The following is a 20794-nucleotide window of genomic DNA, read 5'->3' on the forward strand; positions in this document are numbered from 1 at the left end:
CGCACAATTTCGGGTTGTGTTCCATGCTACGTGCACGAAATGTTGATAACACAAGTGTTGTAACGCAAAACATTTGCATATATTAAATCAGTTTCTAATATAAATAAATTTTGTAGTCTCTCTCTCTATCTATTAAGTATAATTAGTTATTACAATAAATTACTCGATATTATTATATATTAATCACACACATCATCCATCACGCGACTATCGTCATTTACTATATGCAATTTAGTATAGTTTTTATCACAACGATTCATCATTGAAAATAAGTTATAACACAAAAAATATTCTAGTTTATTTCTAAAAATTAAATACTATAAATATTGAAATTAAAATAAAAAATTGGCTTAAATAATAATAATCAAAAATTAATTAAACAATTGACAACTAAGAGCCAGTGAAAGGTGCGGTAATTGGAGCACAAGAAAAAAACCTTCCTCTTTCTTTTAATTATTAATATATTTCAAATTATTAGTATATTTCAAATTACTCGTCACAACACATGCATTAAACACGAACGTTTCGGGTCATCCATCTTCAACGTGACATTAATATTACACGTTAGAACATATATTTAAAAAGTTGGATATTATACATATATTGGATATATACATATACATATTTTAATTATTAATTTTAATTATTATAGTTTAATATTTAAATTTAATGACTTAATTTCTTTAATTAATTTATAATATAATATTTATTAATATTATTATAAATTAATTAATATTTATAATTATTAATATTTATTAATATTATTTATTAATATTTAATATAAATGTAATATAAATCTTTTTGTACAAATAATGTTATTTGATTTTATAAGAAACAAAGTTTTTAAAATCCTTTATTCCAGGCATTTTCGAACATCAATGAACATTTATCATCAGCACTGTATGGTATAGAGATTACAACAGCTTCAAACACTGTCGAATGACTTTTTAGTATATTCTAAATTGAGAATTTGATTTTTTTTTTTTAAATTTGATCGATGATGAATATATTGCCATTTTTATTATAATAACTCATATCTCCGGCTTTAAACCAATTTGAATTAAATTGCTCTGTACGAATCAATATAAATCTTTTATACACAACTGTGCATTTTTTCATTAATGATTTAAAGCGGATAAACCATATTATAGAATCATAATTAAAAGTTATCTTATTATATATTCTCATATATAATGTAGATTTTTAAGTTTTATAAAATCTTGAGCTAAAATATTCATATTAATATTATCCCTAAACTAATATAACAAGTTGTTCATAGCAAAAGTTATGAAATTAATGAATATTCAAATATATATTTCAAGTTTATGTATATTTCTTTTCTCTTTAAAAACCTCAAGATTTCATCAAATAAAGTGATTTATAATTATATAATTTATCTGCACAGAATTAGATAAAAAAATTCCGATTAATTACAAATTACAATATAATATTATTCTACTTTACAATAAATAATTTTGCAAATTTTGTAAAGTTAATGATGCACGATTCTGTCGATATAAACAATGTATTCTTTCGAAAGAATTATTTTCTATTATTAATCATGTCAATTTATGTAAATAAACGTTTTTAATGAAAGATACACGATCATAAAGATGCAAAATATTACATATTTAAATTAAATTGATCCATGGAAATCTATCAAGGGTTTCCGAATGTTCGCGCGTTCTCTCCCCGTTCAAGCATTCAACATAGAGGCACTCTCGATCATATACATATATATAAAACGCTATCGAATATCGATCAGTGTCAAGAGTAGTGTTAGTAAGTGACAAGACTTTATTTTTCTGTGTATCCAGCCATAAAGTGTCGAAAGAAATTCGTCGTTCAAATTTTCACAAATCGAAACTTTAATAGTAAATAAATTCAGAAATATGTTTCGCCTATTTGTGGTACTGGCAGCGATCTTTGTGACGACCAACGCGAAATTGCAAAGGTCAGTATATATTTTATTGCATTGTATAATAGCGTAATAAAAATCGAAATTATAGAGATCGATTTTTTTCTCATAATCGCATCCGTTTTTTGAATTAAACGCGTGGCTTGTGCAAATGCAATTAATTCTTCAATAGAAATTTGATGAAATTTTAAAACGTATATTTTTATTTATTAGTCAAAGAGTAGATAAGAAAAGAATATTTTTGAAAAAGTGATTCTCTTTCTTTGTTCTTTCGTAACATTTGCTTTTGTCTATCTTGGTTTTATCTACAATACATTTAAACGGCGACCGTTAATGTAAATATCGTGAGGTCATCAAAACATCTAATTGTATACTAGTTTTTCATGCGTTAGCAAATCACCTGTAGGTATAACGAGTTGCTTTATATTATTTGTTTTTTTGACATTCTCTCTATCCTATATTTATTGATACTTGTTTTTAAGTTATTTCTTTGTATAAAATTACATACAAAATGATTTTATTTAAGACTGGATTACAAATTAAATATTATTTTAAAGATATATATGCAATATATATGAAAATCATATATAATTTAGGAAAGTTATCGAGAGTTAATAAATGTTATTGATATATTTATATTTAAATGCATAATGTATTTATATTGTAAATATGTAAGTTATATAGTTGATTTATAAGATGTTTAAATTTATGTAGATTTTTATGACTTATATTTGTCCTATTAAGTGAAAATATCTGCAAGTCACATCAAATGTAAATATTCATTTGATACATATATGTTGCAAGTTTATATATTGTATATATATATATCACAGAATGTTCTTTATATTGTTATATTATTTATATTATTTATATTATTTCAAGAATTTCGTTGCACAAGATGGATTCCATTGGAGAATCTTTGGAAAAATCTGGCATCGACTTGCAAAAAATTCTTTCGTTAAGTGATAATTTTCCTGCAGTACCTTTGTCTAATTTCCTAAACGAAGAGTACTATGGTAACATTACCATTGGAAATCCGCCACAAAAAATTAAAATGCTATTTGATACTGGGTCCTCTAATCTTTGGATACCGTCCAAAAAGTGCAACATTACTGCTTGTTGTAAGTTATTTGTTTGTATATAGATTTACGCAACAATACACACATACACGCACACATATATATATATATATATATATATTTAATTTGCAACCACTAATTACAAAGTTATATTTTTTCATGAGAAACAAGATGAAGGTTTTGAATTATTTTTGCGAGTACTTAGTATAAAAAAAGTTACTGAATAAATTGCATTTAATCAGTGCCGTCCTTCACAAACATAAACCCGCGAATCACGCGCTGAATAATACGTAACCATGCATAACCGATTGCGCGGATCAGAAACATATATGCATATCGTTCTGACGAGTGGCAATAAAGTGAATTTTATCCGATATTTCTTTTATTATATTAATATTTCTTACTCTATACTCCTTCGTTAAGTATCGCGAAAATAATATTTTGTACTTGTTGACATATTTTTTTATCAGAAAATATATCCATCTATTTGATTGGTGCGATTTAATTAAACACCGCATTTAATATTTTATTATATATGTGTGTGTGTGTGTGTGTGTGTGTTCACACATATTATATTTATTAAGATTGCTTATAAGAATTAAAGAAAATTTTTACTGAATAAAATGGTTAATAATAAATAAAACATTATGTTCATTGAAATAGTATTATAAAGTTATATATACATATATATACATACAAAAAAATATATATATATATTTTTTATCTACAATCATATTTTTCAATTATAATCTTGGAATATTTAAAAAGTTGAACAAAACAAATACGAATAATTAATATTTAATATTTTATGGTGTAAACTTTTTATTACAAAAGCAAACTTTAAAATTTGAGTAAATTAATTTAATCAGTTTATTCACTCTTTGAAGATACAAACAAGCTTCGACAAATAAAAATGATCAAAAGTTGATTCGACAAACACATTTATACAGGGTGTTCGGAAATTCAATCGTCAAATTTTCAGAGATTGTCGGGGACACCATAAGAATCATTTTTTGCAAATTAACCTGGGGTCGGAAACGTGTCATTACATCGCTACGGCATACGGAGTGTTCAAAAGAGTCGGAACCTCGAAATATCACAAAAAATAGAAGTTTTACAAAAAATTGTTTCAAACAAAAGTTATAGGGTGTAAAAAGGTCTATTTACTGGCGCCATGTGTTTGACCTTGGATGGCGTCGCCAAGGTCACGACAAAGCCACCTTGAATTTTTGAAATGGAACTCTTCACTTTTTATTGCATATTCTTGTAGCCTTTCTCGAGACCTTTTCAAAGCACTAATTTTACCAACTTTAAGTAAGCCGTTTCGAAGTTATTGAAGTTATAAAGTTTTTCCTGATAAGTCGATGACTGTAGCTATCGTATTATTATCCGTGAATGAAGGTAGAAGTGGTACATGATGGTGGATCTACTTTTATAACTGACCGATGCGTATGATATTTTGGGCCACTTTTTATTACAGATATTCGAGCAAATAAAAACCTTCATTTTTTTGTAGACTTGAGTTTGTACTCCAAACACTGTTGTGCACTGTTGTTAAAGCACGTATCCGATTGAAATCATCATCTACAAAATAAAGTATTTTATTTCTGATTTTTAATATGCAATAAAAAGTGGAGGGTTCCAATTCAAAAATTCAAGGTGGCCTTGTCGTGACCTTGGCGACGCCATCCAAGGTCAAACACATGGCGCCAGTAAATAGACCTTTTTACACCCTACAACTTTTGTTTGAAACAATTTTTTGTAAAACTTCTATTTTTTGTGATATTTCGAGGTCCTGACTCTTTCGAACACTCCGTATTCCGTAGCGATGTAATGACACGTTTCCGACCCAGGTTCATTTGCAAAAAATGATTCTTATGGTGCCCCCGACAACCTCTGAAAATTTGTCGAATGAATTTCCGAACACCTTGTATATACATATGTAATGTATAAAAGAATATTGTACATTTATTATAGATTAGTAAGACAATATCTCTATTTTTTTTAATTTTTCTAATATTGTTAATTTGTGATATTACTGAATATGCTTTATAGTAAAACATAATCAATATGATAGTAGAAAATCCAGCACATATATAGCAAATGGTACTTTGATTCGTATACCATACATCACTATGAATGTAAGTGGATTCGTATCTACTGATACAGTGAATGTAAGTCATCATTAAAGAATTCAATTCATTTACAACTATAAACTTAATTTAAACATTTCTTAAACAATCATATTTTTTCGTTTGGCGATAAGGATATATTATTACATTACCAATTTTATTATAGATTGCAGGCCTTAATGTTCAGAATCAAACATTTGCGGAAGTGACTAACGTGTCAGACGTAAAATTCTTTGCTGCTGAACAATTTGATGGTATCTTGGGCCTGCGTTATTCCAACAAGTCTGTCAATGGTATAACACCTATCTTTGACAACATGATTAAACAAGGCTTAGTGTCATCACCCATTTTCAGTTTTTACCTAAATAGGTACATATCTTCTCTACTTATAAACAATACATAACAATACATAACAATCCCTAAACAAGAGTTTTTAATAAATAAATAAATATATATATATATATATATATATATACATACATAAAATTGTACCTGTATGTATATTTATATTTATTTAAATATTAACATAAATTAAATTTATTATTTACATATTATTATAATCTTTTAAATTAAGGTAATGTTTATATTTGTGTACTAATTAAATATAATTTAACTTAATTATCACACGCACATACAAATATTACGATATAAAATCATGCAATTTGTACAGAGACCCTTCAGCCAAGATAGGTGGTGAATTGATATTGGGTGGTTCCAATCCTGCTCATTACGAGGGCAATTTCACATATATTCCTGTTAGCCGCAAAAAATACTGGCAATTTACCATGGATAAGTATGTTATTTTTTAAGTTACGTTAATCATGTTTCAACAAATTATTAACGTTATTTTTTTGCAGGATCATAATAAATGATCACATTCTGTGCGAAAAAAGCTGTCAAGTTATCGTTGATACAGGTACTTCGTCTATATGTGGACCAAAATCAGATGTCACAAAAATTAATAGATTTATTGGGACTATTAATGTTAATGGAATGGAAAGAGTAAGTAAACGATCATGATTTTCACACAGAACGTAACCTTTGATAACAAAATTATAAAAAGTCGATAATACCGATAAAAATAAATATAAAGTACGTTCAAATGAAACATAAACTTCTATGGAACAACGACATTAATTCACGTTTTGGTTGAATGTACTTAATATGTACATAATATGTTTATTAATTTATTTATGTTTATTAAATATTATTAATTTATTTATGTATTATATTACCTTTTGTGTTTAAAGGTGAACTGCAGTCGAATTTCTGAGTTACCTACAATCCGTTTTATTTTGAGTGATAATGCATTCAATCTTACCGGTAAAGATTACATCCTTCAGGTGAGAGCTATAGGTAAATTATTTAAATTATTTATAAGAAACATTAAATTATTTATTAATATATATAAGAGAAGATTACATTGTATATTTAATTCTGTACAGTTCCGACGTAAGGGTAATGTTACATGCGTAAGCAGTTTTTTCGGAATTAACTTGCATCGAAAATTCCAATGGATTTTAGGCGTTCGATTTATTGGCCGTTATTACACCGAGTTTGATATGAAGAATAACCGAGTGGGATTTGCTTTGGCGAAATAAATATTTATTACTTTCTCTAGCATTTTTTAAAATATACATCTTACATAATAAAAATGTACATAATGTACAATTATGTACATTTTGTGAGTTTTGTACGGTCTTGGATTAAAAATTGATATTAAGTATTATTCTTATATAACTAACATAATTTTCATAATAATTGTTCATAACAAACTTAACGAGATATTTAAACGTATTCGAAGACTGTGCATATCTTCAATTATTTATATTTATCTTTAATTATTACTTTTTTAAAAATCTACAAAAACATTCATCATACAAAGAGTGATATATAATGAATGATATATAACATACATTTACTAATGTAATTATAATTTTAATAATTGGATATAGTTTCATGACTTTTTTAAGTTTTAAAACAATTAAATTTATATCAATATACGTAGTATCATCCTCCTGTCAATCGTAATATCATTAAGCTAAATAACTTTTTTTACTATGATATTACTCATGTTAGAAATTAATTGTAATTAAAAATCGCACATAGAACGAAGTAATTTTTACTGCGTTAACGTAAGCAGACATACTGTTACACAAATTGTATACTTTGACGAGTTTCTTCATTATAAAACATGATAAAACAAAATAATAATATTTATCAATAATACTATCTATTATTATATAATATAATTAAATTTTATTTATATAGTACAGTTAAATATTATTATGTAATATAATATAATACAATTATATAGTATAATTAGATAGTATAATTAATAGGATATGTATATAAGGTAATAGTATAAGTATAAATATATATAACAGTATTTATTTCACATTTCATTTAATATAATATATAAATGTATAAAAATTATAAAAGTTTTATATATACACATAAGAGACAATGCATATATGTAGACAAAAACGATCAAAAGAGAATGTATTACTTAAGTAAATAAAAAAGAAAATGTGGAATAATTAAAATTTCAATTTTTCAAAAGGACAATGCTCGATTGTGTCCCAAGCCGAAACAAAAATTCATCGAAAATATGTAGAAAATCTTTCCTTGTCATATTTTGTTGTGTACTTTATCATTAATTTTTGTAATTATTTGTTTAATTTTGGATAAGATTTGTCTTATCGAAAAGATTGATTTTTGAATCAATCTTTTCTAATCGCCAACCGACAAAGTTCGTATGTCATCACGTAATATCGTGCTGTCACGCAATTAAAAATAATATCTCGGTGTCACCTTTTTTCGATTCAAATAATTGCGTCGAGAATACATCAGGAATGGACTGTGTGGAGCGATTAGAAAAATCAACATTTTCTTCGTTCTTGGATAATAGATACTACTAGAAAATTTCGCAATTAAAGTAATTAGCACGCTATTCAGGAGCATCACCTTTCGACTCTTGAATGAATAAAATAAGCTTTATTAAAGAGCTCCGAGAAATTGATCTCATATTCGAATAGCATGGTTTCGCAGATTATGGTTGAATATTAATAGCGTGAAAAATTTATTATTTATCGAACGATTATTATTTGGTTTATTAATAAATAACTATGTTTATTGTAGTCAAATATTTGGTTGATTCAGTTCAGGGCAAAAATATTGTCATCGTATATTGTTATCACAATAATCTAAATCAATAATTCTAAATGTTCGAAAATTATTGTTTTGCCAAAAGTCACAATTATCGGTCTGTCCATATTTGCGAACTCTATATGTCGCATACGGACGTACTGGCTGCTGTAGAAAGCTTTTCATCGATAAAGAATATTTTTGATTTCATTTATTTTAAAAAATAATTTAAATTTCCTATAAATATTAATTAATAATCAAATTAATTTATACATAAAAATTAGTTGTATAAAAATAAATCATAAAGATTAAGGGAAGAGAAAATGTACCTTTGACTAAATACTCATCTAACGGATCCACTACAGCATCGATATAGAGCTGTCAGAAATATAATCAATTAATTGATTGTGTAAATACACCATTACTACATTATTACGTTGAATACCATTTTTTTGCACCTATAATGCGTACTTTATGCTCTTTTCTTTCATTTTCTCGAATTTTTTGTCTTGTTCATCTATTCAGCTATTTGAGATATATTAATTATATATATTGTCTTATCAAATAATATCTTTGCTTTTGTCTAGTAGATTTATATAATTTTGCATGTTGTATTTGCATATTGTTAATTGATATCTTTTCATATTTTATTATAGATATCTTCCTGCCAGTGTGTTCGTAAAGTAAAATAACTTTGATTTTTATTATACCTGGCTAACGAAATGTGAAATGTTCAAATATGTCCCAAAAATTGCATCTCCTAAATTTCTATAATTTCATTCTACAAATAGATTTTTAATTTAATTTCCTTTTAAAACATTGTCTATTATTTTGAATAGAACATCTTTTAGAATTTTCTAAGAAAGAGAAAAATATGTACGACATATTATTGATAATACTGTTATTTTATATATATATATATATATATATATATATATATATATGTATACAATATATATATATATATATTATATATTATATTTTATAGAATAAATAATATTGTGTGTATATACATATAATATTTTTTATTATATGCACCATGTCGTTTTATGTTTCTGAATCATCGTTTTTATAATGCCCTAAAAGTTTTTAATTAAATTTTTTTTACTATCTTGTTTTATATATTGCATGAACTTGCCGCCCTTTTTTTACCTTCTTTTTTAAAAAGTAAGTCCTTAGGGATTATACTTATATACCATACGATATAATTCGATTTTCTTCGATATTTTGTGTATTAAATTACATATGTATTATGATGCGAAATTATTATAAATTATTATAAAATATTTTATTAATAACTATGCTCATGAAATTTATCTCCTAAATGTACAGAGCATATATCTCGCGCAATTGAGCTATAATTTTAAAATAAAAAAAAATAAAATGCGTATTTATTATTTAAATTGAATGGAAATAATAATAATTTCCTTATAATGATATTAATATTGATACATCTATATTGATTCTTTTAATCATTGTACATATAATTGTACTTATAATCATTGTATATATAAAAAATTTAAAACAAGATCTGCAAAAAATAAAAAATTTATAAGGTATTGTACGATTTATTGTAAAATACAATTACAGATATATAAAATTTTTAAATTATACATATACATTTTGTTGATTCATTGCAATTGTACACATACAAGAATACAAGAATTGTTGATATTGTGTGGAATATAATGTAAAATTTATCAGTCTCGTCTTATGTATAATTTTTTTTATTTTGAATCATTTCGAGTCTACAATCAAATTTGCTTCGGATAAATTTTGCATTTTTGATAAAAAATATTTCACGTTAATTATAAAGTTTAGTAAATACGAATTACATTCTTTTTATTAAAAATATTAGAATGTTGTATTATCGCGTAATTTGACATTACATTTTGGTTTATCACAAGATTTGAATATGATCGTTTTATAAAATATTGTATTTATATTTTCAGCTATTTGCTATACGGATTAAAATATAATGCTGACACAGATTTGACAGATCAGTCAGATCATATATCATTACTAAAGAACATAAATATATCTTTACGAATACGGGCTATATTATAAAGTAACTTGCTACAGATTTTTCCATTAGGAATATGCGGCAAATGAAGAAAGGATATTATATTCCCGCCAAACTCATTATTGCAATCCAATTGCTCACAAATTGTTTCAGTTCCTCTTCTGTCATGTATGAGATAATAATATCTAAAATCTTTTTGTACAAATAATGTTATTTGATTTTATAAGAAACAAAGTTCTTAAAATCCTTTATTCCAGGCATTTTCGAACATCACTAAACATTTGTTATCAGCATTGTATGGTATAGAGATTACAACAGCTTCAAACACTGTCGAATGACTTTTTAATACATTCTGACTTGAGAATTTGATGTTTCTTGTATTTTGAAACGTTGATCGATAATGAATATATTGCCATTTCTATTGTAATAACTCATATCTCCGGTTCTAAACCAATTTGAATTAATTGCTCTGTACGAATCAATATAAATCTTTTATACACATGTGTGCAATTTTTCATTAATGATTTAAAGCGAGTAAACCATATTATAGAATCATAATTAAAAGTTATCTTATTATATATTCTCATATATAATGTAGATTTTTAAGTTTTATAAAATCTTCAGCTAAAATATCCATATTAATATTATCCCTACTAATATAACAAGTTGTTCATAGCAAAAGTTATGAATTTAATGGATATTCAAATATATATTTCAAGTTTATGAACATTTCTTTTTCTCTTTAAAAACTTTAAGATTTTATCAAATAAAGTGATTTATAATTATGTAATTTATCCGCAGAATTAGATAAAAAAATGCCGACTAATTACATATTACATTATAATATTATTCTACTTTACAATAGATAATTTTGCAAATTTTGTAAAGTTAATGATGCACGATTCTGTCGATATAAACAATGTATTCTTTCGAAAGAATTATTTTTTATTATTAATCATAAATTTATGTAAATAAACGTTCTTAATTAAAGATACATGATCATAAAGATGCAAAATATTATATATTTAAATTAAATTGATCCATGGAAATCTATCCAGGTTTTTCGAATGTTCGCGCGTTCTCTCCCCGTTCAAGCATTCAACATAGGCTCTCGATCATATATATATATATATATATATATATATATATATATATATATATATATATATATATAAAACGCTATCGAATATCGATCAGTGTCAGAGTAGTGTTAGTAAGCGACAAGACTTTATTTTTCTGTGTATCCGGCCATAAAGTGTCGAAAGAAACTCGACGTTCAAATTTTCACGAATCTAGACTTTAATAGTAAATAAATTCAGAAATATGTTTCGCCTATTTGTGGTAATGGCGGCGATCTTTGTGACGACCAACGCGCAATTGCACAGGTCAGTATATATTTTTTGTATTGTATATTAACGTAATAAAAATCGAAATTATAGAGATCGATTTTTTTCTCGTAATCGCATCCGTTTCTTGGATTAAATGCGTAGCTTGTGCAAATGCAATTAATTCTTCAATAGAAATTTGATGAAATTTTAAAACGTATATTTTTATTTATTAGTCAAAGAGTACATAAGAAAAGAATATTTTTGGAAAAATGATTCTCTTTATTTGTTCTTTCGTAACGTTCGCTTTTGTCCATCTTGCTTTTATCTACATTTAAACGGCGACCGTTAACATAAATATCGTAAAGTCATCAAAACATCTAATTGTATACTATTTTTTTCACGCGTTAGCAAATCACCTATAGCTATAACGAGTTGGTTTATATTATTTGTTTTTTTGACATTCTCTCTATCCTATATTTATTAGGTTGATACTTTTAAGTTATTTCTTTGTATAAAATTACGTTACTAACTAAAAATCAATGTTAAGTCCGTTAAATTGGAATGATCTTATTTAAGACTGGATTACAAATTAAATATTATTTTAAAGATATATATTTAATATGAAAATCATATAATTTAGGAAAGTCATCGAGAGTTAATAAATGTCATTGATACATTTATATTTACGTTTATATTTGCATAATGTATTTATATTTTAAATATGTTAGTTATATAGTAGATTTCCAAGATGTTTAAATTTATGGTGATTTTTATAACTTATATTTGTCCCATTAAATGGAAATATCTGCAAGTCACATCAAATGTAAATATTTATTTGATACATATATATATATATATATATATATATATATATATATCACAGAATGTTCTCTATATTGTTATATTATTTATATTATTTATGTTATTTATATTATTTCAAGAATTCCGTTGCACAAGATGGATTCCATTCGAGAATCTTTGGAAAAATCTGGCATCGACTTGCAAAAAGTTCTTTCGTTAAGTTATAATTTTCCGGCAGTACTTTTGACTAATTTCCTAAGCGTACGGTACTATGGCAACATTACCATTGGAAATCCACCGCAAGAATTTAAAGTGCTATTTGATACTGGGTCCTCTAATCTTTGGATACCGTCCAAAAAGTGCAACATTACTGCTTGTTGTAAGTTATTTGTTTGTATATAGATTTACGTAACAATACACACATACACGCACATATATATATATATATATATATATATATATATATATATATATATATTTAATTTGCCACTAATTACAAAGTTATATTTTTTCATGAGAAACAAGTTGAAGGTTTTGAATTATTTTTGCGAGTACTTAGTATAAAAAAAGTTACTGAATATATTGCATTTACTCAGTGTCGTCCTTCACAAACATAAACCTGCGAATTACGCGCTGAATAATATGTAACCATGCATAACCAGAACCGATTGCGCGGATCAGAGACATATACAGGGTGGGCCATTTTAATCTATGCACCCAAATTTCTTTGTCCCTAAGACAGATACGGAAAAATGATTCAGACAAAAGTTTTATGGTTTCGAGGGGGCCATAAGATGGTATCATTGGTTTGACCTTGAAGAGTTATTTGAAGGTTACATGAAGGTCACCTTTAATTTCTTAAATGGAACCTACTATTTGTCATTGCACATTCTTGTAGCTTATCTCGAGAGCTTTCCAAAACACTATAATTAAGTACTTTTTTGTTAAGTACTTTTTGAGTTATGAGGCTTGAAATAATTTCTTAATTTTACATAAACCGTAAAATATCTTGTAAAATATTCATTTTTCGATTATCTTACCTTAATACTTTTATGTACAAAATAATGAGAGGAATCAATTGGTGTAAAGAAAACACATAGTTGTTTTTAAGAAAAAAATATGTAATTTGCAATTAACAATTCCATATTCTTTCTTAAAAACAACTATGTGTTTTCTTTACACCAATTGATTCCTCTCATTATTTTGTACATAAAAGTATTAAGGTAAGATAATCGAAAAATGAATATTTTACAAGATATTTTACGGTTTATGTAAAATTAAGAAATTATTTCAAGCCTCATAACTCAAAAAGTACTTAACAAAAAAGTACTTAATTATAGTGTTTTGGAAAGCTCTCGAGATGAGCTACAAGAATATGCAATGACAAATAGTAGGTTCCATTTAAGAAATTAAAGGTGACCTTCATGTGACCTTCAAATAACTCTTCAAGGTCAAACCAATGATACCATCTTATGGCCCCCTTGAAACCATAAAACTTTTGTCTGAATCATTTTTCCGTATCTGTCTTAGGTACAAAGAAATTTGGGTGCATAGATTAAAATGGCCCACCCTGTATATGCATATCGTTCTGACGAGCGGCAATAAAATGAATTTTATTCGATATTTCTTTTATTCTAATATTAATATTTCTTACTGTATACTCTTTTGTTAAGTATCGCGAAGATAATATTTTGGACTTGTTGACATACTTTTTTATCAAAGAATATATCCATCTATTTGATTGGTGCGAATTAATTAAACACCGCATGTATCATCTATTTAAATATCATCTATTTAATATTATATTATATATATATATATGTGTGTGTGTGTGTGTGTGTGTGTGTGTGTGTGTGTTCACACATATTATATTTATTAAGATTGCTTATAAGCATTAAAGAAAATCTTTACTGAATAAAATGGTTAATAATAAATAAAACATTATGTTCATCGAAATAGTATTATAAAGTTATATATACATATATATATACATACAAAAAAATATATATATTTTTTTTTATCTACAATCATATTTTCCAATTATAATCTTGGAATATTCAAAAAGTTGTACAAAACAGATACGAATTTAATATTTAATATTTTGTGGTGTAAATTTTTTATTACAAAAGCAAATTTTGGGATTTGTTTAAATTAATTTAATCAGTTTATTCACTCTCTGAAGATACAAACAAGCTTCAACAAATAAAAATGATTCAAAAATTAATTCAACAAACACATTTATATATACATATGTAATAAAAAAATGTATAAAAGAATGTTATACATTTATTATAGTATTTATTATAATAAGATGATATCTCTATTTCTTTATAATTTTTCTATTATTGTTAATTTATGATATTACTGAATATGCTTTATAGTACAACATAATCAATATGATAGTAAAAAATCCAGCACATATATAGCAAATGGTACTCTGATTCGTATACCATACATCACTTTGAATGTAAGTGGATTCATATCTACTGATACAGTGAATGTAAGTCATCATTAAAGAATTCAATTCATTTACACCTATAAACTTAGTTTAAACATTTCTTATACAATCATATTTTTTCGTTTGGCGATAAGGATATATTATTACATTACCAATTTTATTATAGATTGCAGGCCTTAATGTTCAGAATCAAACATTTGCGGAAGTGACTAACGTGTCAGACGTAAAATTCCTTGCTGCTGAACAATTTGATGGTGTCTTAGGCCTGGGTTATTCCAACCTGTCTACCAATGGGATAAAGCCTATCTTCGACAACATGATTAAACAAGGCTTAATATCTTCACCCATTTTCAGTTTTTATCTAAATAGGTACATATATTTTCTGCTTATGAACAATACATATCTCTAAACAAGGGTTTTTAATAAATATACATACATATATATATATATATATATATATATATATATATATATATATAATTGTACCTGTATATACGTAACATAAATTAAATTTATAATTTATATATTTTTATAATCTTTTAAATTAAAGTAACATTTATATTTGTATATTAATTAAATATAATTTAACTTAATTATCACACGCACACACGCACACATAAATATTACGATATAAAATTATGCAATTTGTACAGAGACCCTTCAGCCACGTTAGGTGGTGAATTGATATTGGGTGGTTCCGATCCTGCTCATTACGAGGGCAATTTCACATATATTCCTGTTAGCCGCAAAAAATACTGGCAATTTACCATGGATAAGTATGTTATTTTTTAAGTTACGTTAATCATGTTTCAACAAATTATTAACGTTATTTTTTTGCAGGATCATAATAAATGGTCACATTCTGTGCAAAAAAAGCTGTCAAGCTGTCGCTGATACAGGTACTTCGTATATATGTGGACCAAAATCAGATGTCACAAAAATTAATAGATTTATTGGAACTATTAATGTTGATGGAAAGGAAAGAGTAAGTAAACGATCATGATTTTCACATAAAACGTAGCCTTTGATGAAAAAATTATAAAAAGTCGATAATAGCGATAAAAATAAATATTAAAATACGTTCAAATGAAACATAAACTTTTATGGAACAACGACATTTAATTCACGTTTTGGTTGAATATACTTAACATGTTTATTAAATATTAGTAATTTATTTATGTTTATTAAATATTATTAATTTATTTATGTATTATATTACCTTTTGTGTTTAAAGGTGAACTGCAGTCGAATTTCTGAGTTACCTACAATCCGTTTTATTTTGGGTAATAATGCATTTAATCTTACCGGTAAAGATTACATCATGCAGGTGAGTGCTATAGGTAAATTATTTATAAGAAATTAAATTATTTATTAATATATATACATATATATATATATATATATGTATATATATAAGAGAAGTTTACATTGTATATTTAATTCTGTACAGTTCGGAAGTAAGGATGATATTACATGCGTAAGCAATTTTTTCGGAATTAACTTGCGTAGACTCAAATGGATTTTAGGCGTTCGATTTATTGGCCGTTATTACACCGAGTTTGATATGAAGAATAACCGAGTGGGATTTGCTTTGGCGAAATAAATATTTATTACTTTCTCTAGCACTTTTTTAAAATATACATCATACATAATAAAAATGTACATAATGTACAATTATGTACATTTTGTGAGTTTTGTACGGTCTTGGATTAAAAATTGATATTAAGTATTATTCTTATATAACTAACATAATTTTCATAATAATTGTTCATAACAAACTTAACGAGATATTTAAACGTATTCGAAGACTGTGCATATCTTTAATTATTTATTTTTATCTTTAATAATTACTTTTTTAAAAATCAACAAAACATTCATCATACAAAGAGTGATATATAATGAATGATATATAACATATATTTTCACTATCGTAATTATAATTTTAATAATTAGATATAGTTTCATGACTTTTTTAAGTTTTAAAACAATTAAGTTTATATCAAATATTGGTAGTATTATCCTCCTGTCAATCGTAATATCATTAAGCTAAATAACTTTTTTTACTATGATATTACTCATGTTAGAAATTAATTGTAATTAAAAATCGCACATAGAACGAAGTAATTTTTACTGCGTTAACGTAAGCAGACATACTGTTACACAAATTGTATACTTTGAAGAGTTTCTTCATTATAAAACATGATAAAACAAAATAATAATATTTATCAATAATACTATCTATTATTATATAATATAATTAAATTTTATTATATAGTACAGTTAAATATTATTATGTAATATAATATAATACAATTATATAGTATAATTAGATAGTATAATTAATAGGATATGTATATAAGGTAATAGTATAAGTATAAATATATATAACAGATTTTATTTCACATTTCATTTAATATAATATATAAATGTATAAAAATTATAAAAGTTTTATATATACACATAAGAGACAATACATATATGTAGACAAAAACGATCAAAAGAGAATGTATTACTTGAGTAAATAAAAAAGAAAATGTGGAATAATTAAAATTTCAATTTTTCAAAAGGACAATGCTCGATTGTGTCCCAAGCCGAAACAAAAATTCATCGAAAATATGTAGAAAATCTTTCCTTGTCATATTTTGTTGTGTACTTTATCATTAATTTTTGTAATTATTTGTTTAATTTTGGATAAGATTTGTCTTATCGAAAAGATTGATTTTTGAATCAATCTTTTCTAATCGCCAACCGACAAAGTTCGTATGTCATCACGTAATATCGTGCTGTCACGCAATTAAAAATAATATCTCGGTGTCACCTTTTTTCGATTCAAATAATTGCGTCGAGAATACATCAGGAATGGACTGTGTGGAGCGATTAGAAAAATCAACATTTTCTTCGTTCTTGGATAATAGATACTACTAGAAAATTTCGCAATTAAAGTAATTAGCACGCTATTCAGGAGCATCACCTTTCGACTCTTGAATGAATAAAATAAGCTTTATTAAAGAGCTCCGAGAAATTGATCTCATATTCGAATAGCATGGTTTCGCAGATTATGGTTGAATATTAATAGCGTGAAAAATTTATTATTTATCGAACGATTATTATTTGGTTTATTAATAAATAACTATGTTTATTGTAGTCAAATATTTGGTTGATTCAGTTCAGGGCAAAAATATTGTCATCGTATATTGTTATCAATAATCTAAATCAATAATTCTAAATGTTCGAAAATTATTGTTTTGCCAAAAGTCACAATTATCGATCTATCCATATTTGCGAACGCTATATGTCGCATACGGACGTTCTGGCTGCTGTAGAAAATTTTTCGTCGATAAAGAATATTTTTGGTTTGATTTGTTTTAAAAAATAATTTAATTTTCCCATAAATATTAATTAATAATCAAATTAATTTATATATAAAAATTAGTTGTATAAAAATAAATCATAAAGATTAACGGAAGAGAAAATGTACCTTTGACTAAATACTCATCTAACGGATCCACTGCAGCATCGATTTAGAGCTATCAGAAATATAATCAATTAATTGATTGTGTAAATACACCATTACTACATTATTACGTTGAATACCATTTTTTTGCACCTATAATGCGTACTTTATGCTCTTTTCTTTCATTTTCTCGAATTTTTTGTCTTGTCCATCTATCCAACTATGTGAGATATGTTAGTTATACAGGGTGTCCCATTTTAAATAATACGCTCAAATATCTCCGAAACGGTGCATTAAATAAAAAAATGTTTCAAACAAAAGTTGTATGGTTCGGAGGGGGACATAAGATGGTGTCATTAGTTTGACCTTGAAGAGTCACCTGAAGGTTACGTGAAGGTCACATCCAACTTTTTAAATGGGACACCCTATATACTTTTGCATATTCTTGTAGCTCATCTCAAGAGCTTTCCAAAACACTATAATTAAGTTTGTTTTTATTAAGTACTTTTTGAGTTATAAGACTTGAAATCATTTCTTAATTTTACATAAACCGTAAAATATCTTGTAAAATATTCATTTCTCGATTATCTTACCTGAAATTTTTATGTACAAAGTAATGAGAGGAATCAATTGCTGTAAAGATAAAACATAGTTGTTTTTAAGAAAAAATATGTAATTTGCAATTAACAATTACATTTTTTTTTAAACAACTGTTTTTTCTTTACACCAATAGATTCCTCTCATTATTATGTACATAAACTATTAAGGTAAGATAATCGAAAAATGAATATTTTACAAGATATTTAACGGTTTATGTAAAATTAAGAAATGATTTCAAATCTTATAACTCAAAAAGTACTTGAGGGAAAAATATTTTATTATGGTGTTTTGGAAAGCCATCGAGATAAGCTACAAGAATGTGTAATAAAAATAGGGGGTTCCATTTAAGAAATTGACGGTGACCTTCAAATGACTCTCCAAGATCAAATCATTGTCATCATCTGATGGCTCTCTTTAAGCCATACAACTTTTGTTTGAAACATTTTTTTATTTAACGCACCGTTTCGGAGATATTTGAGCGTATTATTTAAAATGGGACACCCTGTATATATTGTCTTATCAAATAATATATTTGCTTTTGTCTAGATTTATATAATTTTGCATGTTGGATTGTTACTTGATATCTTTTTATATTTTATTATAGATATCTTCCTGCCAGTGTGTTCGTAAAGTAAAATAACTTTGATTTTTAAATCATATTATACCTGGCCAATGAAATGCGGGTTAAATTCAAATATGTCCCAAAAATTGCATCTCCTAAATTTCTATAATTTCCTTTTTCTACAAATGGATTCTTAATTTCATCTCCTTTTAAAACGACAGTATACATGTCCAAAAGACATCCAAAAAACGACTTAAAGACGTCTTAAAGTCCTCTAGACGTCTTTAAGACATCTTTTGGTTTTTTTGTGCTGTCTGGGTGTCTATTATTTTGAATAGAACATCTTTTAGAATTTTAGAAGAAAATGAAAAATATGTACGATATATTATTAATAATACTATTTTATATATATATATATATTTTATAGAATAAATAATATTGTGTGTATATACATATAATATTTCTTACTATATGCCATGTCGTTTTATTTTTCTGAATCATCATTTTTTATATTGACCTAAAAGTTTTTAATTAAATTTTTTTACCATTTTATTTTATATATTACATGAACTTGCCGTCCTTTTTTTACCTTCCTTTTTAAAAAGTAAGTTTTTAGGGATTATATTTATATACGATACGATATAATTCAATTTTCCTCGATATGTTTGTGTATTAATTTACATATGTACTTTGATGCGAAATATTTTATTAATAACTATGCTCATGAAATTTATCTGCTAAATGTACAGAGCATGTATCTCGCACAATTGAGCCATAATTTAAAAAAAAATAAAATAAAATGCGTATTTATTATTTAAATTGAGTGGAATTAATAATAATTTTTTTATATTGATATTAATATTGATATATCTATAAAAAATTTAAAACAAGATCTGCAAAAAATAAAAAATTTATAAGATATTGTACAATTTATTGTAAAATACAGTAACATATATATAAAATGTTTAAATTAGACATATACATTTTGATACATGTTGATTTTAACGTAATATTTTTGCAAATTGACTTTTTTTATGTTGGTTAAAGAAATATGTAAAGAAATCATAAGGTTTTATTTTAAACAATTCGCTGCAACTGTACACATACAAGTATGCAAAAATTGTTGACATTATGTGAAATATAATGTAAAATTTATCAATCTCGTCTTATATATAATTTTTTTTATTTTGAATCATTTTAAGACTACAATCAAATTTGCTTCGGTTAAATTTTGCATTTTTGATAAAAAATATTTCATGCTAATTATAAAGTTTATAAATTATAAAGTTTAT

At 25.5% G+C, this 20794-nt stretch overlaps 2 protein-coding genes across 2 annotated transcripts; both read left to right on the forward strand.

The window, feature by feature from the left end:
- The first annotated feature begins 1772 nt into the window (after positions 1-1772).
- LOC145971421 (lysosomal aspartic protease-like) lies at positions 1773-7974 on the forward strand. The gene is made up of 8 exons (XM_083099040.1): positions 1773-1954; positions 2801-3039; positions 5053-5171; positions 5296-5498; positions 5800-5922; positions 5987-6131; positions 6380-6472; positions 6575-7974. Exons 1-8 carry the CDS (start codon positions 1893-1895, stop codon positions 6728-6730), a joined length of 1140 nt encoding a protein of 379 aa, XP_082955166.1. The 5' UTR covers positions 1773-1892; the 3' UTR covers positions 6731-7974.
- Positions 7975-11494: 3520 nt separating this feature from the next.
- Positions 11495-17562, forward strand: LOC145971693 (lysosomal aspartic protease-like). The gene is made up of 8 exons (XM_083099628.1): positions 11495-11684; positions 12569-12807; positions 14810-14928; positions 15053-15255; positions 15540-15662; positions 15727-15871; positions 16121-16213; positions 16337-17562. Exons 1-8 carry the CDS (start codon positions 11623-11625, stop codon positions 16487-16489), a joined length of 1137 nt encoding a protein of 378 aa, XP_082955754.1. The 5' UTR covers positions 11495-11622; the 3' UTR covers positions 16490-17562.
- The last annotated feature ends 3232 nt before the right edge of the window (positions 17563-20794 follow it).

Source organism: Camponotus vicinus, unplaced genomic scaffold (genome assembly GCF_025532165.1).
Source record: "Camponotus vicinus isolate PSW18456_S1 unplaced genomic scaffold, iyCamVici1.0 SCAF_5, whole genome shotgun sequence".
In the NCBI taxonomy this organism is placed as follows: Eukaryota; Metazoa; Arthropoda; class Insecta; order Hymenoptera; family Formicidae; genus Camponotus; species Camponotus vicinus.